Here is a 14,443-nt window from a genome sequence, read left to right on the forward strand (position 1 = left end):
TTCTTCAAGCTTTAAGTCCCAATTTCATTCCAATACTCCAATCTACTCAATCAAAGCTTGAAAAACACAAAAGTTATCCAAATCAATAGGTAACCATTCATATCTCAAACTTAATAAAAACAAACATCAAAACAAAGGAACAAATGAGAAGTTAACTAAACTCATCAAATCAGCCCTAAAAACCTCAAATTATGCAACTTATCAACCCCCCAAACTTAATCCTTTCCTTGTCCCCGAGTAAAGAAAATATCAGAAAACAAACTCAATAATCATCAGGATTCGCAGCATTTCTGAAATCAAGGAAAAGAAAGCAAACATGCTTTAAATAATATTCATGCTACCAAACATACAACCCAGCTAATTGTGCAACTCTAATCTTTCCTCAACCCGATCATGCCTCACCAAGACTTTATACTCAACCCCCTGCTTATTTTTTTTTTTTTCAATTGCTTCCTCAGATTGTCACATCACCTTTTTACGCAAATGCACACATTGTGATGAGTGCTCCCGGTTACTCACAATGTCACAACACATGAAGTGCTTTGCATACTCATACTTCAAGCCACGGTTTAGACACAAATTAAACATAGGGCTCATGAATACTCTTGGTTACTAAGCAGCTCGAAACAGTGGAGTAGTTCATTCAAAAACAACAAATAAGCATAGTTAATTATTTCAAACTATATATACAATTTTATTTTATTTTATTTTATTTTTTTTTTGGGAGTGAAGACAGTCAGCTAGCACACCACAAGTCAAGTAATAAACCAATTGCACAACCATCTAGAATTGCATACTCTTTAGCATTCCGAAAGATATGAGCATGTTTGATCCTTTCAATGACTTGATACTACCACTACTCCAAAATTTTTGAATCCTTTCAATGACTTGATACTACCACTGCTCCAAATGATTACAAAGTTCATCACAAAAAGCAATTTTTTTTTTCTTTGGGGATATCTAAAGTTTCATTCAAGATTGTATCAAAAGCACATAACCACCATGCACAATAACAAAATCAAACAAATATGCAAATAAAATAACACTTCCTAAAACAAACCCACCAAACAAAAGAAACAGACTATCAACAATGCAACACAAACCAAACAACAATGCAACCAAATCAAATGTCCACTCCCCCAAACTTAAAGAATGCACTGTCCTCAATGCATGAAAAACAGAAACAAGCTAAAAATATGGAAAATAAACGATAGAAACTTCCCTGAAAAGAAGAGATTTTTTTTTTTTTTTTTTTTTTTGTGCTGGCCACAGCTGTGTAAAATGACATAGGGTAACCCATGGTGAAGGCTGGACTCTGCAAGCTTTTTATCTTTTAACATGGCCACGGCTGTGTAAAATAACACAGGGTAGCCTATGTTTTATTCTGGTCAAAATTGTCTTATTCTTCTATCACTTAAGCTTCCCCTAAACTTGTTCTTTGTTCTGACGATAACAAAACAAAATCAAACGAAAAGAAAATAATTGTAGAAAAGAGAAAAGAAAAAAAAATTTATAGTTCTAATGTAGAGTCATTAGCTTGACTTTCTCTGCTTTCTTCATTCAAGAAATTGGACGAATGCAGTGTTTGGATCGAAACGTCCTCCAACATAGTGCTTCAAATGGTGTCCATTAACTTTAAACGTCTCACCTGTTTTTCCATGGCGGATCTAAATTGCTCCAAAAGGTGTTACCTAAATTACCTCATATGAACCCGTCCATCTTGATTTCAGCTTTCCTAGGAAAAGACGAAGACGACTATTGTAAAGAAGAACTTATTGTCTCGGCTCGAACTCCTTTTTCACAATGTGCCTATCATGCCATCTCTTTGACTTCTCCTTGTACAAACTAGCACTCTCGTATGCCCAATGACGAAATTCATCTAGCTCACTCACCTACAAAAAAACGTTTAGCACCTGCACTTTGCACATCAAAATTAAAAAATTTAGTAGCCCAATAAGCTTTGTGCTCTAATTCTACTGGTAGGTGACATACCTATAGGTGTTTTAAAGGTTGTCCTATATGCCCATAAATCATCGTCTAACTTTGTCGCCCAATCTTTTCTAGAGGCACTAACGGTCTTTTCTAAAATTCGTTTTAGCTCTCTATTAGAGACCTCTACTTGACCACTAGTTTGGGCATGGTAAGGAGTGGCTACCTTGTGTGTGACTCCATATTTCTTTAAGAGTACATTAAATTGGTGATTACAAAAATGCTTTCCACCATCAGTAATGATTGCCCTAGGAGTTCCATACCTAGTGAAAATATTCAGCCTAGGGAATTGGAGTACTATTCTAGAATCATTAGTTTTGGTGGCAACTGCCTCCACCCATTTTGAAATATAATCTACTGCCACAAGTATAAAAGCATTCCCATACGATGATGGAAATGGTCCCATGAAATCAATACCCCGAATATAAAAAATTTCACATACCAATATTTTATTTAAAAGCATCTCATCTTTCTTAGAAATATTACCTATTCTTTGGCAACAATCACAAGAGGACACATACCTTTGAGCATCTCAAAACACAATGGGCCAATAAAAACCTGATTGCAACACCTTTGCTACTATGCGATTCGCCCCGAAATGCCCTCCGGTTTCTCTATCATGGCAATGACTCAAAATAGCTCCAATCTCTTCTTCCAGCACACATTTTCTAACAACTTGATCTGCACATAGTTTGTACAAGTAAGAGTCTTCCCACAAATAATATTTGACATCAGCAAAAAATTTCTTCCTTTGTTAGACTATAAAATACTTTGGGATCCAGCCTCCTACAAGAAAATTAGCCAAATCAGCAAACCATGGTGATTTAGAAAAAGAAGAGTTAAGAGATAGAATTCGCTCATCAGGAAATTCTGCAATAATATCTCCCTCTTCAAGGATTGAATTAGTTAGTCAGGATAAATGATCAGCAAATTGATTTTCTGTCCCCTTTTGATCTTTAATCTCCAAATCAAACTCTTTGATGTAGAAGGACCCATCTGATAAGGCATGGTTTGGCATCCTTCTTAGCAAAGACATGTCATAAAGCTGCGTGATCTGTGTAGACTATGGATTTCATGCCTATAAGGTAGGATCTAAACTTCTCAAATGCAAAGACCACTACTAGTAATTCTTTCTCGGTTGTTGTGTAGTTCAGTTGCAGACTATTTAAGGTATGACTGGCATAAGATATGACCTAAAACATTTTGTCCTTCCTTTGACCGAGAGCAACACCAATGGCATAGTCACTTGCGTCACACATAATTTCAAAGGGGTGGTTCTAATCTGGTGCGACCACTATCGGTGTTGTCACTAGCTTCTCCTTCAGCAAATTAAAGGCCTGCAAACATTCAGAATCAATGTTAAAATTTACATCCTTAGTAAGAAGATTAGATAGAGGTTTTGCAATTTTTGAGAAATCTTTAATATCGCTTCTACAAAATCTCGCATGGCCAAGGAAACTTCTGATTGCTCGAACCGTTGTTGGGGGAGGTAATTTTTCAATCACTTCCACTTTTGCTTTATCAACCTCAATCCCTCGCTCAGAGATCTTGTGCGATACCTTCTCGTACCATAAAATGACACTTCTCCCAATTCAGCATGAGATTGGATTCCTCACAACGCTATAAAACTAACACAAGATTTTGCAAACAAGACTCAAAGGTTAGTCCATACAACGTAAAATCATCCATGAAAATTTCTAGAAATTTTTCAGTCATGTCAGAGAAAATTGCCATCATGCAACGTTGGAAAGTAGTTAGCGCATTACATAAACCAAATGGCATACGTCAATAAGCGAACGTGCCATAAACAAGTAAATGTTGTTTTCTCTTGGTCCTCTAGAGCAATAGGAATTTGATAATAACCAGAATAGCCATCAAGAAAACAGTAAAATTTATTACCTGCTAATCTCTCTGACATCTGATCAATAAATGGCAATGGGAAATCGTCTTTTCTGGTGGCAGAATTCAATCTTCTATAGTCTATACACACACGCCATCCAATTACCATCCTAGTGGGGATAAGCTCATTATTTTCATTCTTCACTATAGTCATTCCCCCTTTCTTAGGCACTACTTGCACAAGACTAACCCAATTACTATCAGAGATAGGATAAATAATACCTGCATCGAGTAATTTTACCACTTCCTTTCGTACCACTTCTTGCATGGTAGGATTTAATCTCCTCTGTGGTTGTATTGTTGGCTTGAAATTCTCTTCCATAAGGATCTTATGCATGCAGATGGAAGGGCTTATTCCCTTGATATCAGCAATTGTCCATCCCACAGCCTTCTTGTGCTTCCTCAAAATGTATAGTAGTGACTTCTCCTCCAAATCTGTCAAAGATGCAGAAATAATCACAGGTAGTGACTTCTCCTCCAAATCTGTCAAAGATGCAGAAATAATCACAGGTAAGCATATTCCAAATGTGAAGGAAGAGATTTAAGTTCAAGTTTAGGAGCCTCATTAGTAGTTTTATGCAAATCTCCTTTAGCTCCATATTGTTATCAGTTGGAGATTCATTCTTTAGTGCTTCAGCTTCTTCTCTCAAGCACGGGTCTTCATCTTCTGTTGTGCTCGACTCCATTAGACATCTCTCCAAAGAGTCCTCCTGCAGAACTTCTTTGTGATCACCTAAAATCTTACCAAAACTGTCAGAGTGAAAAGAAGATTCAATATAAAATGCAGTAGGATTTTTTTATTGCTTTATTGACATCAAACACTATTTCTTCATCATTTAGTCTTAGAATTAATTTTCCTTGTTGCACATCTATTAAAGCATGAGCTGTCACCAAAAATGGACGTCTTAAAATTAGAGGCACCTTCCAGTCCTCTTCCATATCAAGAACTATGAAGTCCACTGGAAAGATAAATTTGTCGACCTTTAACAAAATGTCTTCAACAATGCCTTTAGGTCGTTTGATTGATCTATTAGCAAGTTAAAGTGACATGTTTCTCTCTTTCACTTCTCCAAGTCCTAGCTTCCAAAAAATTGATAAAGTCATTAAATTAACACTAGCACCTAAATCACACAATGCTTTATCAAAGAATGAATCTCCTAATGCACAAAGTATAGTAAAACTCCCTGGATCTCTCAGTTTAGGAGGTAATTTATTTTGCAGTATGGCACTGCATTCTTTAGTAAGCACAACTATTACATGCTCCTCGATCTTCTACTTATTAGAAAGGATGTCTTTTAAGAACTTTGCATAGCTAGGCATCTGCACTAAGGCTTCAACAAATGGAATATTTATTTGTAGTTTCTTAAAGACCTCTAAAAATTTTGAAAATTGTTGATCTAGTTTATCCTTTCTAACTCTATCGAGATAAGGAAATTTAGATACATCTTTTTCAACAACAATAGAATCATAATTTGATGTACCTTTTCCTTTACCTCTTGCAATTTCCTTTACCTTAGTCTCTGTCTCTTTTTTTGAATTCACTTTCTTTTCTTTAATATAGACCGGTAACTCAGCTTCACTTTCCACCTTCTTTTGCGACTCTTCTTCACCAATCACCTTTTCATCCCTCAAGGTTATGGCCTTACATTGCTCCTTCGGGTTCTTTTCTGTGTCACTCGATAAATGCCCTTGCTGTCTTCTCGAAATGATATTGGCCAATTGGCCAATTTGAGCTTCTAAATTCTTGATGGAAGCCTCTTGATTCTGAATTCTTGTCTCTGTAGTACTCAAGAACTTCGCCATCATCTCCTCTAAATTTGATTTGTTCTTTTGAGATTGAAAACCTGGCGGTAGAGGTTTCACTTGATTGTTGTTACTCCAAGAGAAATTTGGGTGATTCCTCCACCCCAGATTATATGTTTCACTGTATGGATTATTATTAGGCCTGTGACAATTTGAAACATAGTTAGCTTGATCAGGCATAGAATTAACATTAAACATGTTACCTGATTGACAGTCATGGTTAGGGTGATCTTTGCCACAAAAATCACACATAGAAGCAACTATTGCATGTTTTTGCATTTGAAGTCCATCAATCTTCTTATTTAATGTTGCATTTGTGCTGCCAAAGCTGTGATAGCATCTATTTTATGAACACTCGATGTTCTTCTCACAGGCAACCTCTCTGTCAGCCATTGATAAGAGTTTGAAGCCATTTCCTCTAGCAATTCATAAGCTTGTTCTGGTGTCTTCTTACCTAAATTACCACCTGCAACAGCATTGATCATATTCCAAGCTTCACTATTAAGACCATTATAAACATCTGGACTTGCAACCAAACCGATAATTCATGGTGGGGCATCTCCGGAGCATGTCCTTGAACCTTTCCCATGCTTCATATAGGGACTCTATATCCACCTGCACAAACATAGTAATATCATTACGCAATTGTGCAATCTTTGCAGGAGGAAAATACCTATTGAAGAATTTTTGTGTCATCTGCTCCCAGGTCACAATCGAGCCTACTGGTAATGAGGTCAACCAACTCTTAGCTTTGTCTCTTAATGAAAATGGGAACAATCTTAGTCTTATAGCTTCATTGGAAACTCCATTGTGCTTAAAAGTATCACAAATCTCCAGGAAATTTGCAACATGTAAGTTAGGATCTTCATGTGCCAAACCACCAAATTGCACTAACTGCTGAATCATCTGGATGATTGCTGGCTTTATCTCAAAGGTGTTGGCATTGATCACTGGTCGTCGAATGCTCGATGTCGCTCCATTTAGAGATGGGGTAGAGAACTTGTTTAGTGTACAAGTTATTGGTAGTGTTCCATTATTTGGGTTATCGTAATCACCCATGATCTCCCTTTTGATTGCTCTCTTTCTTGTGTGAAAAATGCACTCTATCTCAGGATCAAATGCCAGTAAAATCTTTCCAGAGGCTTTGGTCATACACTAGCAGAAACACCTATTGGTTTCCAATAAAAACAAAAAAAATAAAAAAAAAAATCTCAAAGTAACAGGTAATCTTAAAATAATCACAAACAATCCAACGATGCCAAAAACTTGATGTGACTAAATCAACCTTAGCAAGTGCACTAGTTGTGTTCAAGTAATAAAGTGATGAGTTGAGTATCATCCCAGAGAGATCAAAGCAATTATTTGTAATTACCTAAAGCTACCTAACATTATCGGAGAAAATGAAAGTTTAAAGTGTAAAAATAAAGGATTAAAAAAAATAACTAAATTAAAGAAATAAATAATACGAAGAACTTTGCAGTATTAATGAAGTTAGAGTACAGATTTCCCCCAAATTATGCTTGACAACCACTCTTAATACCCGTTTGTGCTATGAATTGGTAGGATTCTTCTAAGGCCAATTATCCTTATTCAATCATAATATTCAACTTAATACGGATCCCTATTCGGTTACTCTGAAATTAAGAAGCATAAATTCATCAATCCCTTACGACTAATTCGCCCTATTCGGTTATGAATTAGATAGACCACAAATTAATCCTAGAATTTCTATTCGATTACTTCTAATTTTAATATGCTGTGTAATGTTATTCCAACAAAACAATTATGGATATGAATTAAGCAATAAACCCTAACTTCTCTATTCGAAACATCATTAAGGTAATTGAATCAATCCAACATTCATAAAGCATTAAACCTAAACTCTTGCACAAATTCATAAACATAAATCTGGTATTAAGAATAGAAATTGTTCAAAACATAATTAGGGTTCATCCTCCCCTAACAAAAGAGATTTACTCCATCCTAAGAACAAAGAAATAAATAGAGAAGAAGGAAAACATATTCAGACTTGAAAAGAAACAAAAATCAAACTCTTAAATCTGATCTTCAGTTTTCAAGCCCCAAGAATGCGTCTTCTCCTCTCAAAAATATGCAAAATTCATACCTTGACAACTAATCTCAATTATACTTAAATACTTAAAAGAGTCTTAAGTGAAAAGGGAAAGAAAAACTGATAAAAATGTCCTAATAGTTTTTGCCACAACCGTGGCCGTGGCCAAATTTAAGTCACCACAGCCTAGGTCGTGGTGCTTCCTGGTCTCTTTGTTTTCTCTTTGTTCCACCACCATGGCCCTGGTGAACTACCGAGGCATGGCTGTGGCCTTCAGGAATGTTAGGTAGTCTCAACTTCTTCAAGCTTTAAGTCCCAATTTCATTCCAATACTCCAATCTACTCAATCAAAGCCTGAAAAACACAAAAGTTATCCAAATCAATAGGTAACCATTCATATCTAAACTTAACAAAAATAAACATCAAAACAAAGGAAACAAATGAGAAGTTAACTAAACTATCACCAAATCAGCCCTAAAAACACTCAAATTATGCAACTTACCAACTGCATTAGAGACACACCTGGTAAGTTCTAGTCTTATCAGATCTAAACTAAAAAAGAATATATATTGAGAAATAGAAACATGTGAAACGCTATAAATAAATCAAGATTTATCAGGCATGGATAATTGAGAATATCAATGAATGAAGTTAATTAGTGTCAACCGACCATTGTCCAGTAAACTGATTAGCTTGAATAGATGAACTTGAGTGGCTACCATTATTGTCATAGTTGAAGTAAGAACCATTCCACAATTCCTCATATACAACTTTTGCTTATTGAAATTTGCACCAAAAGTAATCCTCAAACCCATAAGATCTACTACATGTGCAAATCCCAACTTAACCTGCAATGTTGCCACCTCCAATATATGTACTTACAACAGAGACAGATCACGTATCGCATGTCTGATAAGGAAAGCTATCATTCTCGATCATCCCTATCACCATCCTTATCAAATTCAAACAGATAAAAGTGTTTACTGAACCTTCTCCTTACCGTAACCAATATAGAGCATTTGGGCAGTTGGATGAACTTTTGCAGGATTCTGCTCTGAAAAAAGTTTAATACTCAGTAAAGTTTTATCACGTAAACTTCAATTTCACTTTTGGACCAGAAATTGAGGAAGCTCATTCAAACATTCACTATAATTTTTGGCCTTTATTAGTAACTGCATGACTAAGGATATTTTACATTCAGTCGGCTTCACATTTCTCTCCACCATCTTATGAAGGAGTTCAACAACTTTTTGTATCTCATTATTCTTGAGGAAACCAAACATAAGTGTAGTAAATGTGACTACATCTGTAGCGCAACCTTTTTCCTCCATATATGACAACAACTCACTTTCCATTTCTAGTTGTCCATTTTTACACAGCCCATTGATCAAAATGCTATATGTTACAACATCTGGCACCAGGTTTCCATGAAGAGAAAACTTATGAAATAAGTCCCAAGCAGTTTCGAATCTCCCTGTTTTACATAATCCATCAATGAGGGAACTCAAACCTTCAATGCTAACTGCAAACTTATTAATTATTATAGCATTAAACATTTCCACTGCTTCCAAAACATATCCATTCTTACAAAGTCCAATGAAAATGTTATATGTCCAAGAATCAGGGAAAACATCGTTAAGTCGCATCTCACCAACTAAATTCCATGCATCTTTCACCTTCACTATAAGAAAAAAGCTAGTTAACAAGGTGTTATATGTAATCACATCAGGCCTAATTCCTTCTGAAACCATCTCTCAATAAAGACTAACAGCTTCATTGACTTCTTTATTCTTGGAATACCAATTGATTAAAGTATTGTAGCAAACAATGTTAGATGTATACCCCTTTCTAGTTATAGAATCAAACAACTCCTTTGCATCTCCAATTTTATCTGCCAAGCAATAACCGTTCATTAAAATGTTGTAGGTATAAATGTTAGGAACCACACCCCTCTGAATCATATGTTCCAAAAATAATTATCTAGCCTTCTCAACCAATCCAGCCTTACAAAGACCATCAATTATAGTAGTATAAACAACAACACCTGGCCTACAAATAACACCATATTCTTTATTCCCATTAACCATCTCTTCAAGCAACTTAATGGCAACACTTATCTTCCCTATTTTACACAATCCACCAATCAAATTGCTGCAAGTGATCACATTAGCCCTACAACCAACAGCAACCATTTGCTTAAACAATTCCATTGATTCCATAATCTTTCTCTCTACACACAGACCTTCAATCAAACAATTAAAAGTCACGACATTTAGGCTAGAACCCTTATTCAAAATTGCCCCAAAAACCGAAAAACTATCCAAAACCCTTTCAATATTATAGAAGTAATTCATCAAAATATTCAAAGATATAAAATCCAGAGACAACCCAGTTGAATTCAATAGCTTATAAAGTGAAATTACTTCATCATAATGCTTATTCTTAGCTAGTGCACTAAACAAAGTAGTGAATGATGAAATTGGAGAAAGGGGTTTCGAATTAATCATGTAATAAAAAAAGTACAATGCTTCATTCAGAGTAAAGCTACTTGATGGACAGCTTTCTTCGAGGAATTTAGCAAGTGAGGATCGTTCAAAGGGTTTTTTTGAAAGAATACGAAACTCCATTTTTGGAGCTTGAAGATGTGACGTTGTGTAAGTGAGCTAACAAAAATAAAACATTAACTTTCGAAGATGGGTTTTGAGAGATTGAAGACGAACGAAATGGGGATCTAAATCTCAAAGCCATTTATGAGGAGTGTTTTTGTGGGTCGTTTTTTCCGAAGTAAGGTCATTGCAAAAGGCAAATGCATTCAAGAGAAATGTTTAGACAAATTTCACAAAAAACCTTTAAGGTTTTCAAAATTGCAAACTTATGTAAAGTATCGATCTTTCCTATTCAAACCACTTTAATGATTTTGAAAATTGTTCACTTGAAGGTTAAAAATGTAAATGCACATTTAGGTGTTTTTCGGTTTGAGGTGAGCTTCTGTTATGAATGTGCTTCTTATAACATTGTAATCTCTATTATGACCCCAATTGCTTGTAAAATTTGGAAACAATGGTATCCATCAAAACTAAATTCTAAAAACAGTTACAAAATTTCTGACAACAATGTTTGACACTAAGCTTTCAATGAGAGAAATTTCTAAAATTGCTACTGAGCAGTTTCAGATATCCCTGTTTTACATAATCTATCAAAAAGGGAATTCAAGCTTTCAAGGTCAACTACAAACTTAATATTTACTAAAGTATGAAACATTTCCACTTCTTTCGAAACACATCCATTCTTGCAAAGTCCATCAATGAAAATGCTATGTGTCCATTAAGTTGCATCTTACCAACTAATTTATGTGCATCTCACTAACTAATTTCTGTGCATCTTTTACATTAGTTTTAGGAAAAAGGCAAGTTAACAAATTGTTATTTATAATCACATTAGGCCTAATTCCTTCTAAAATCTTCTTTTGATAAAGACTAAGAACTTCGTTGACTTCTTTATTCTTTCAATACCATCTGATTAAAGTATTGTAACAAACAACATTAGGTCCATATCACTTTCTGGTTAAAACATCTTCATTTATAAGATTACTTTTTATGTTGTTTATTAGAGACTATTATTAGAGGTGCGGCACGAGGCAGCGAAGTCGGATTTGAAGTTTATTAGCGACTATACTTCCGATAATAGATAGAATCAATTAGAAGAGAGAAAAAATTTATAGGTATAAGATTCTTCTGTTCTAATTTTTCAACACATCATATTCTGCGAGAGAATTAATGAAATATGAGATAAAATCTTGAACTTTTCTCTCAATGTTTTGCCATGCTAATTCTTTCAATTAATTTCTCTTATTCAATGGTAGTGGATGGATCATTATGTATTTATTTAACATTCGTTTGTTGTTTATTGATTAAATTTTTCATCTAAACCACGAGCCTTCCAGCATCATGGCATTAATCAAACCACTGTTCGTCGTGGCCTTGTTCGCTCTCGCGAAGAGTACACTTTTACCAGTGGGAGCTTAATCATTCATTGGAGTTTTTCCTTAATACTGATGGGTTTGACTTAACGAGGTGTATTTTGCTTGTTAGCCTCTGCGAAGGTTGATAAATACACTAACAGCATAGTAGAGTAGTGCATTTAAATGATGCACAAGATGACATGAAGTGTCCAACTCACTAATCCAAAAATTACACTTGAGGATGATGGTTGATGCCGTTGGATTCTGTAATTGGTTTGTTGGCTTGATTTACATTTGAGTTTAATAGTTGGTGCTATTACATGATGTAGATTAAATTTTATTGACCTACCTAATCATTCTGTTTTTAACTTGTTCACACCCGTGAAGGTTGAAATAGAAATGACGGGATTTCGCCCACTAGAAAGACCAATAGGCCTTCTCGAGTTTAATAGTGAGGGCTATTGGGCTTGAGTAAAACAATAGGAGTAATTGATTAATAAAAGACCTTATTAATTAGTATAGTATTAACTCTGTTTATTTTTGCATTTGTAGATTTACTTTCATAATGACTACATCTACCCTATCACTACGATCGATCATCGATAAAGAAAGCAAGTTGGATGATACGAACTTCACTGACTGGTATTGAAATCTAAGGATTCTAATAAAGTAAGAAAAGAAGTTGTATAGCATTAATGAACCTATTATGGAAGTACCAAACTAGAGGATACTCAGGAAGGAAGAGATACTTACCAAAAGTATCTAGATGATGTTGAGATTATTCAATGTGTAATAATGGGATCATTGACACTTGATCTACAAGAGCAACATGAGCATTTGGATGCTACTTCTATCATCACAAATCTCAAGGAACTCTTTTAGAATCATNTTGCTATGAACATGAGATCAGGCCTAGTAGTTGTGAGATACAACAAACAGCCCACCAGACTTTTGTATTTCCCTTCATCCGCTCTCTCTGCACCATCATTTTTACTCAACTTAAGGTTAGCAACCAGAGGTGTATCTACTGGTTTACAACTTTCCATGCCAAATCTTTTCAATACCTCTTTTGCATACCTCTGTTGGCACACGAAAATTCCATTTGGAGGCTGACTTATCTCCGTGCCAAGAAAGTAAGTCATATGCCTCAAGTCTATCATTTCAAACTCATATTTCATGGCTGTCTTGAACAAATTCAGTTCTTTAGAATTACTCCCAATAATCAGCAGGTCATCAACATATAAAGAAACTACTTCAGTCTACTTTCTGTCTTCCTAACATAAAGTGTGTATTCATTAGGACTTCTAACATATCCTAGGCTGCTTAGATAATCATTCATGAGCTCTAGGTGCCTGCTTTAGGCCATATAAGGCCTTCTTCAGCAGGTACACTTTATCTTCTTCACCCTTTACTTGATAACCTTCAGGTTGCTCCACAAAGATTTCCTTACTCAACCTGCCATTTAGGAATGCCGATTTAACATCAAGCTGGAAAATTATCCAGCCAAATTGGGTCGCCATAGCAAGAAGTAACCTGATAGTGTCATGTCTAGCCACCGGAGCAAATGTGTCAGAAAAGTCCACCCCTTGTTGCTGTGCAAAGCGTTTAGCCACAAGTCTTGTTTTATGTTTATGGACTGATCCATCCAGATTAACCTTCAACTTGTAAATCCATTTTACTTGGATTATTTTCCTATTTTCAGGTCTATCAACAAGCTTCCAGGCGTTGTTTTTCTCTATCATTGATATCTCTTCCTGCATTACATTCCTCCAAGCTTCTAATTCAGCAGCTTTAGCATAACCTTCTGGTTCAACCACTGCCATATTACTCCTTGCATATACGTCAACCAAGGTTCTAGTCCCTCTAACCGAAGGCTCTTCATCCTCTTCAGTTTCAGCTTCTTCAATCAGATTCTCGGTTGGCTGCTACAGCTTGCAGTCTACATCAAACTTCTTATCCTCCCAATTCCAAACTGCATTTTCATCCACTTTTACATCCCTTGTAATCACAATTTTCTTTGACTCAGGGATGTACACTCTGTAACCTTTGGATTGGCTGTTGTATCCTATGAATATACCTATCTCAGCCTTGTCATCAAGTTTAGTTCTTTTGCTTGTTGGAACTATAACATAACATATATTCCCAAATGTCTTCAAGTTGCCCAATGCTAGTTTAATTCCACTCCAGGCCTCAACGGGAGTTTGGCTCTTGATTGCTTTAGTTGGCAATCTGTTCAGGAGATAGACTCTTGTATTGACAGCCTCAACCCAGAACTTCTTGGGAAGCTTCTTCTCTACCATCATACACCTTGTCATCTCCATGATGGTTCTGTTTTTCTTTCATTGACCCCATTCTATTGTGGGGTGTAAGGAGTGGTAAACTGGTGCCTAATTCCAGCCTCTTGACAGATTGAACAGAATTCTTTTGATGTGTATTCTGTTCCATTATCACTCCTTATGGCTTTGATCATTGTTCCAGCTTGATTCTCCACGAGCAGTTTGAACTTTCTGAATATAGCAGCTACTTCATTTTTCTGCTTCAGAAGTATACCCATGTCATGCGTGTGAAGTCATCTATGAAGAGCACAAAGTACTTGCTCCCACTCATGGTTTCAGTTTGCATAGGGCCACAAACATCAGTATCGATCAGCTGGAGTTTTCCAGTTGCTCTCCAGGCCTTATCCAAAGGAAAGGGTGGCCTGCTTAGCTTACCAAGTTGGC

General features: G+C 35.8%; 1 protein-coding gene and 1 non-coding gene across 2 annotated transcripts; one reads left to right on the top strand and one right to left on the bottom strand.

The window, feature by feature from the left end:
• The first annotated feature begins 6,233 nt into the window (after positions 1–6,233).
• Positions 6,234–6,338, top strand: LOC116142207. Its single transcript, XR_004129969.1, has one exon. It is a non-coding gene; the product is annotated as a small nucleolar RNA R71 (small nucleolar RNA).
• Positions 6,339–8,742: 2,404 nt separating this feature from the next.
• On the bottom strand, positions 8,743–9,972 carry LOC116142117 (pentatricopeptide repeat-containing protein At1g63130, mitochondrial-like). The gene is made up of 5 exons (XM_031427564.1): positions 9,771–9,972; positions 9,589–9,653; positions 9,351–9,438; positions 9,111–9,236; positions 8,743–8,816 (listed from the first exon to the last, which is right to left on the bottom strand). Exons 1-5 carry the CDS (start codon positions 9,970–9,972, stop codon positions 8,743–8,745), a joined length of 555 nt encoding a protein of 184 aa, XP_031283424.1.
• Positions 9,973–14,443: the final 4,471 nt, after the last annotated feature.

This window comes from Pistacia vera, unplaced genomic scaffold, assembly GCF_008641045.1.
Source record: "Pistacia vera cultivar Batoury unplaced genomic scaffold, PisVer_v2 Contig405, whole genome shotgun sequence".
In the NCBI taxonomy this organism is placed as follows: domain Eukaryota; kingdom Viridiplantae; phylum Streptophyta; class Magnoliopsida; order Sapindales; family Anacardiaceae; genus Pistacia; species Pistacia vera.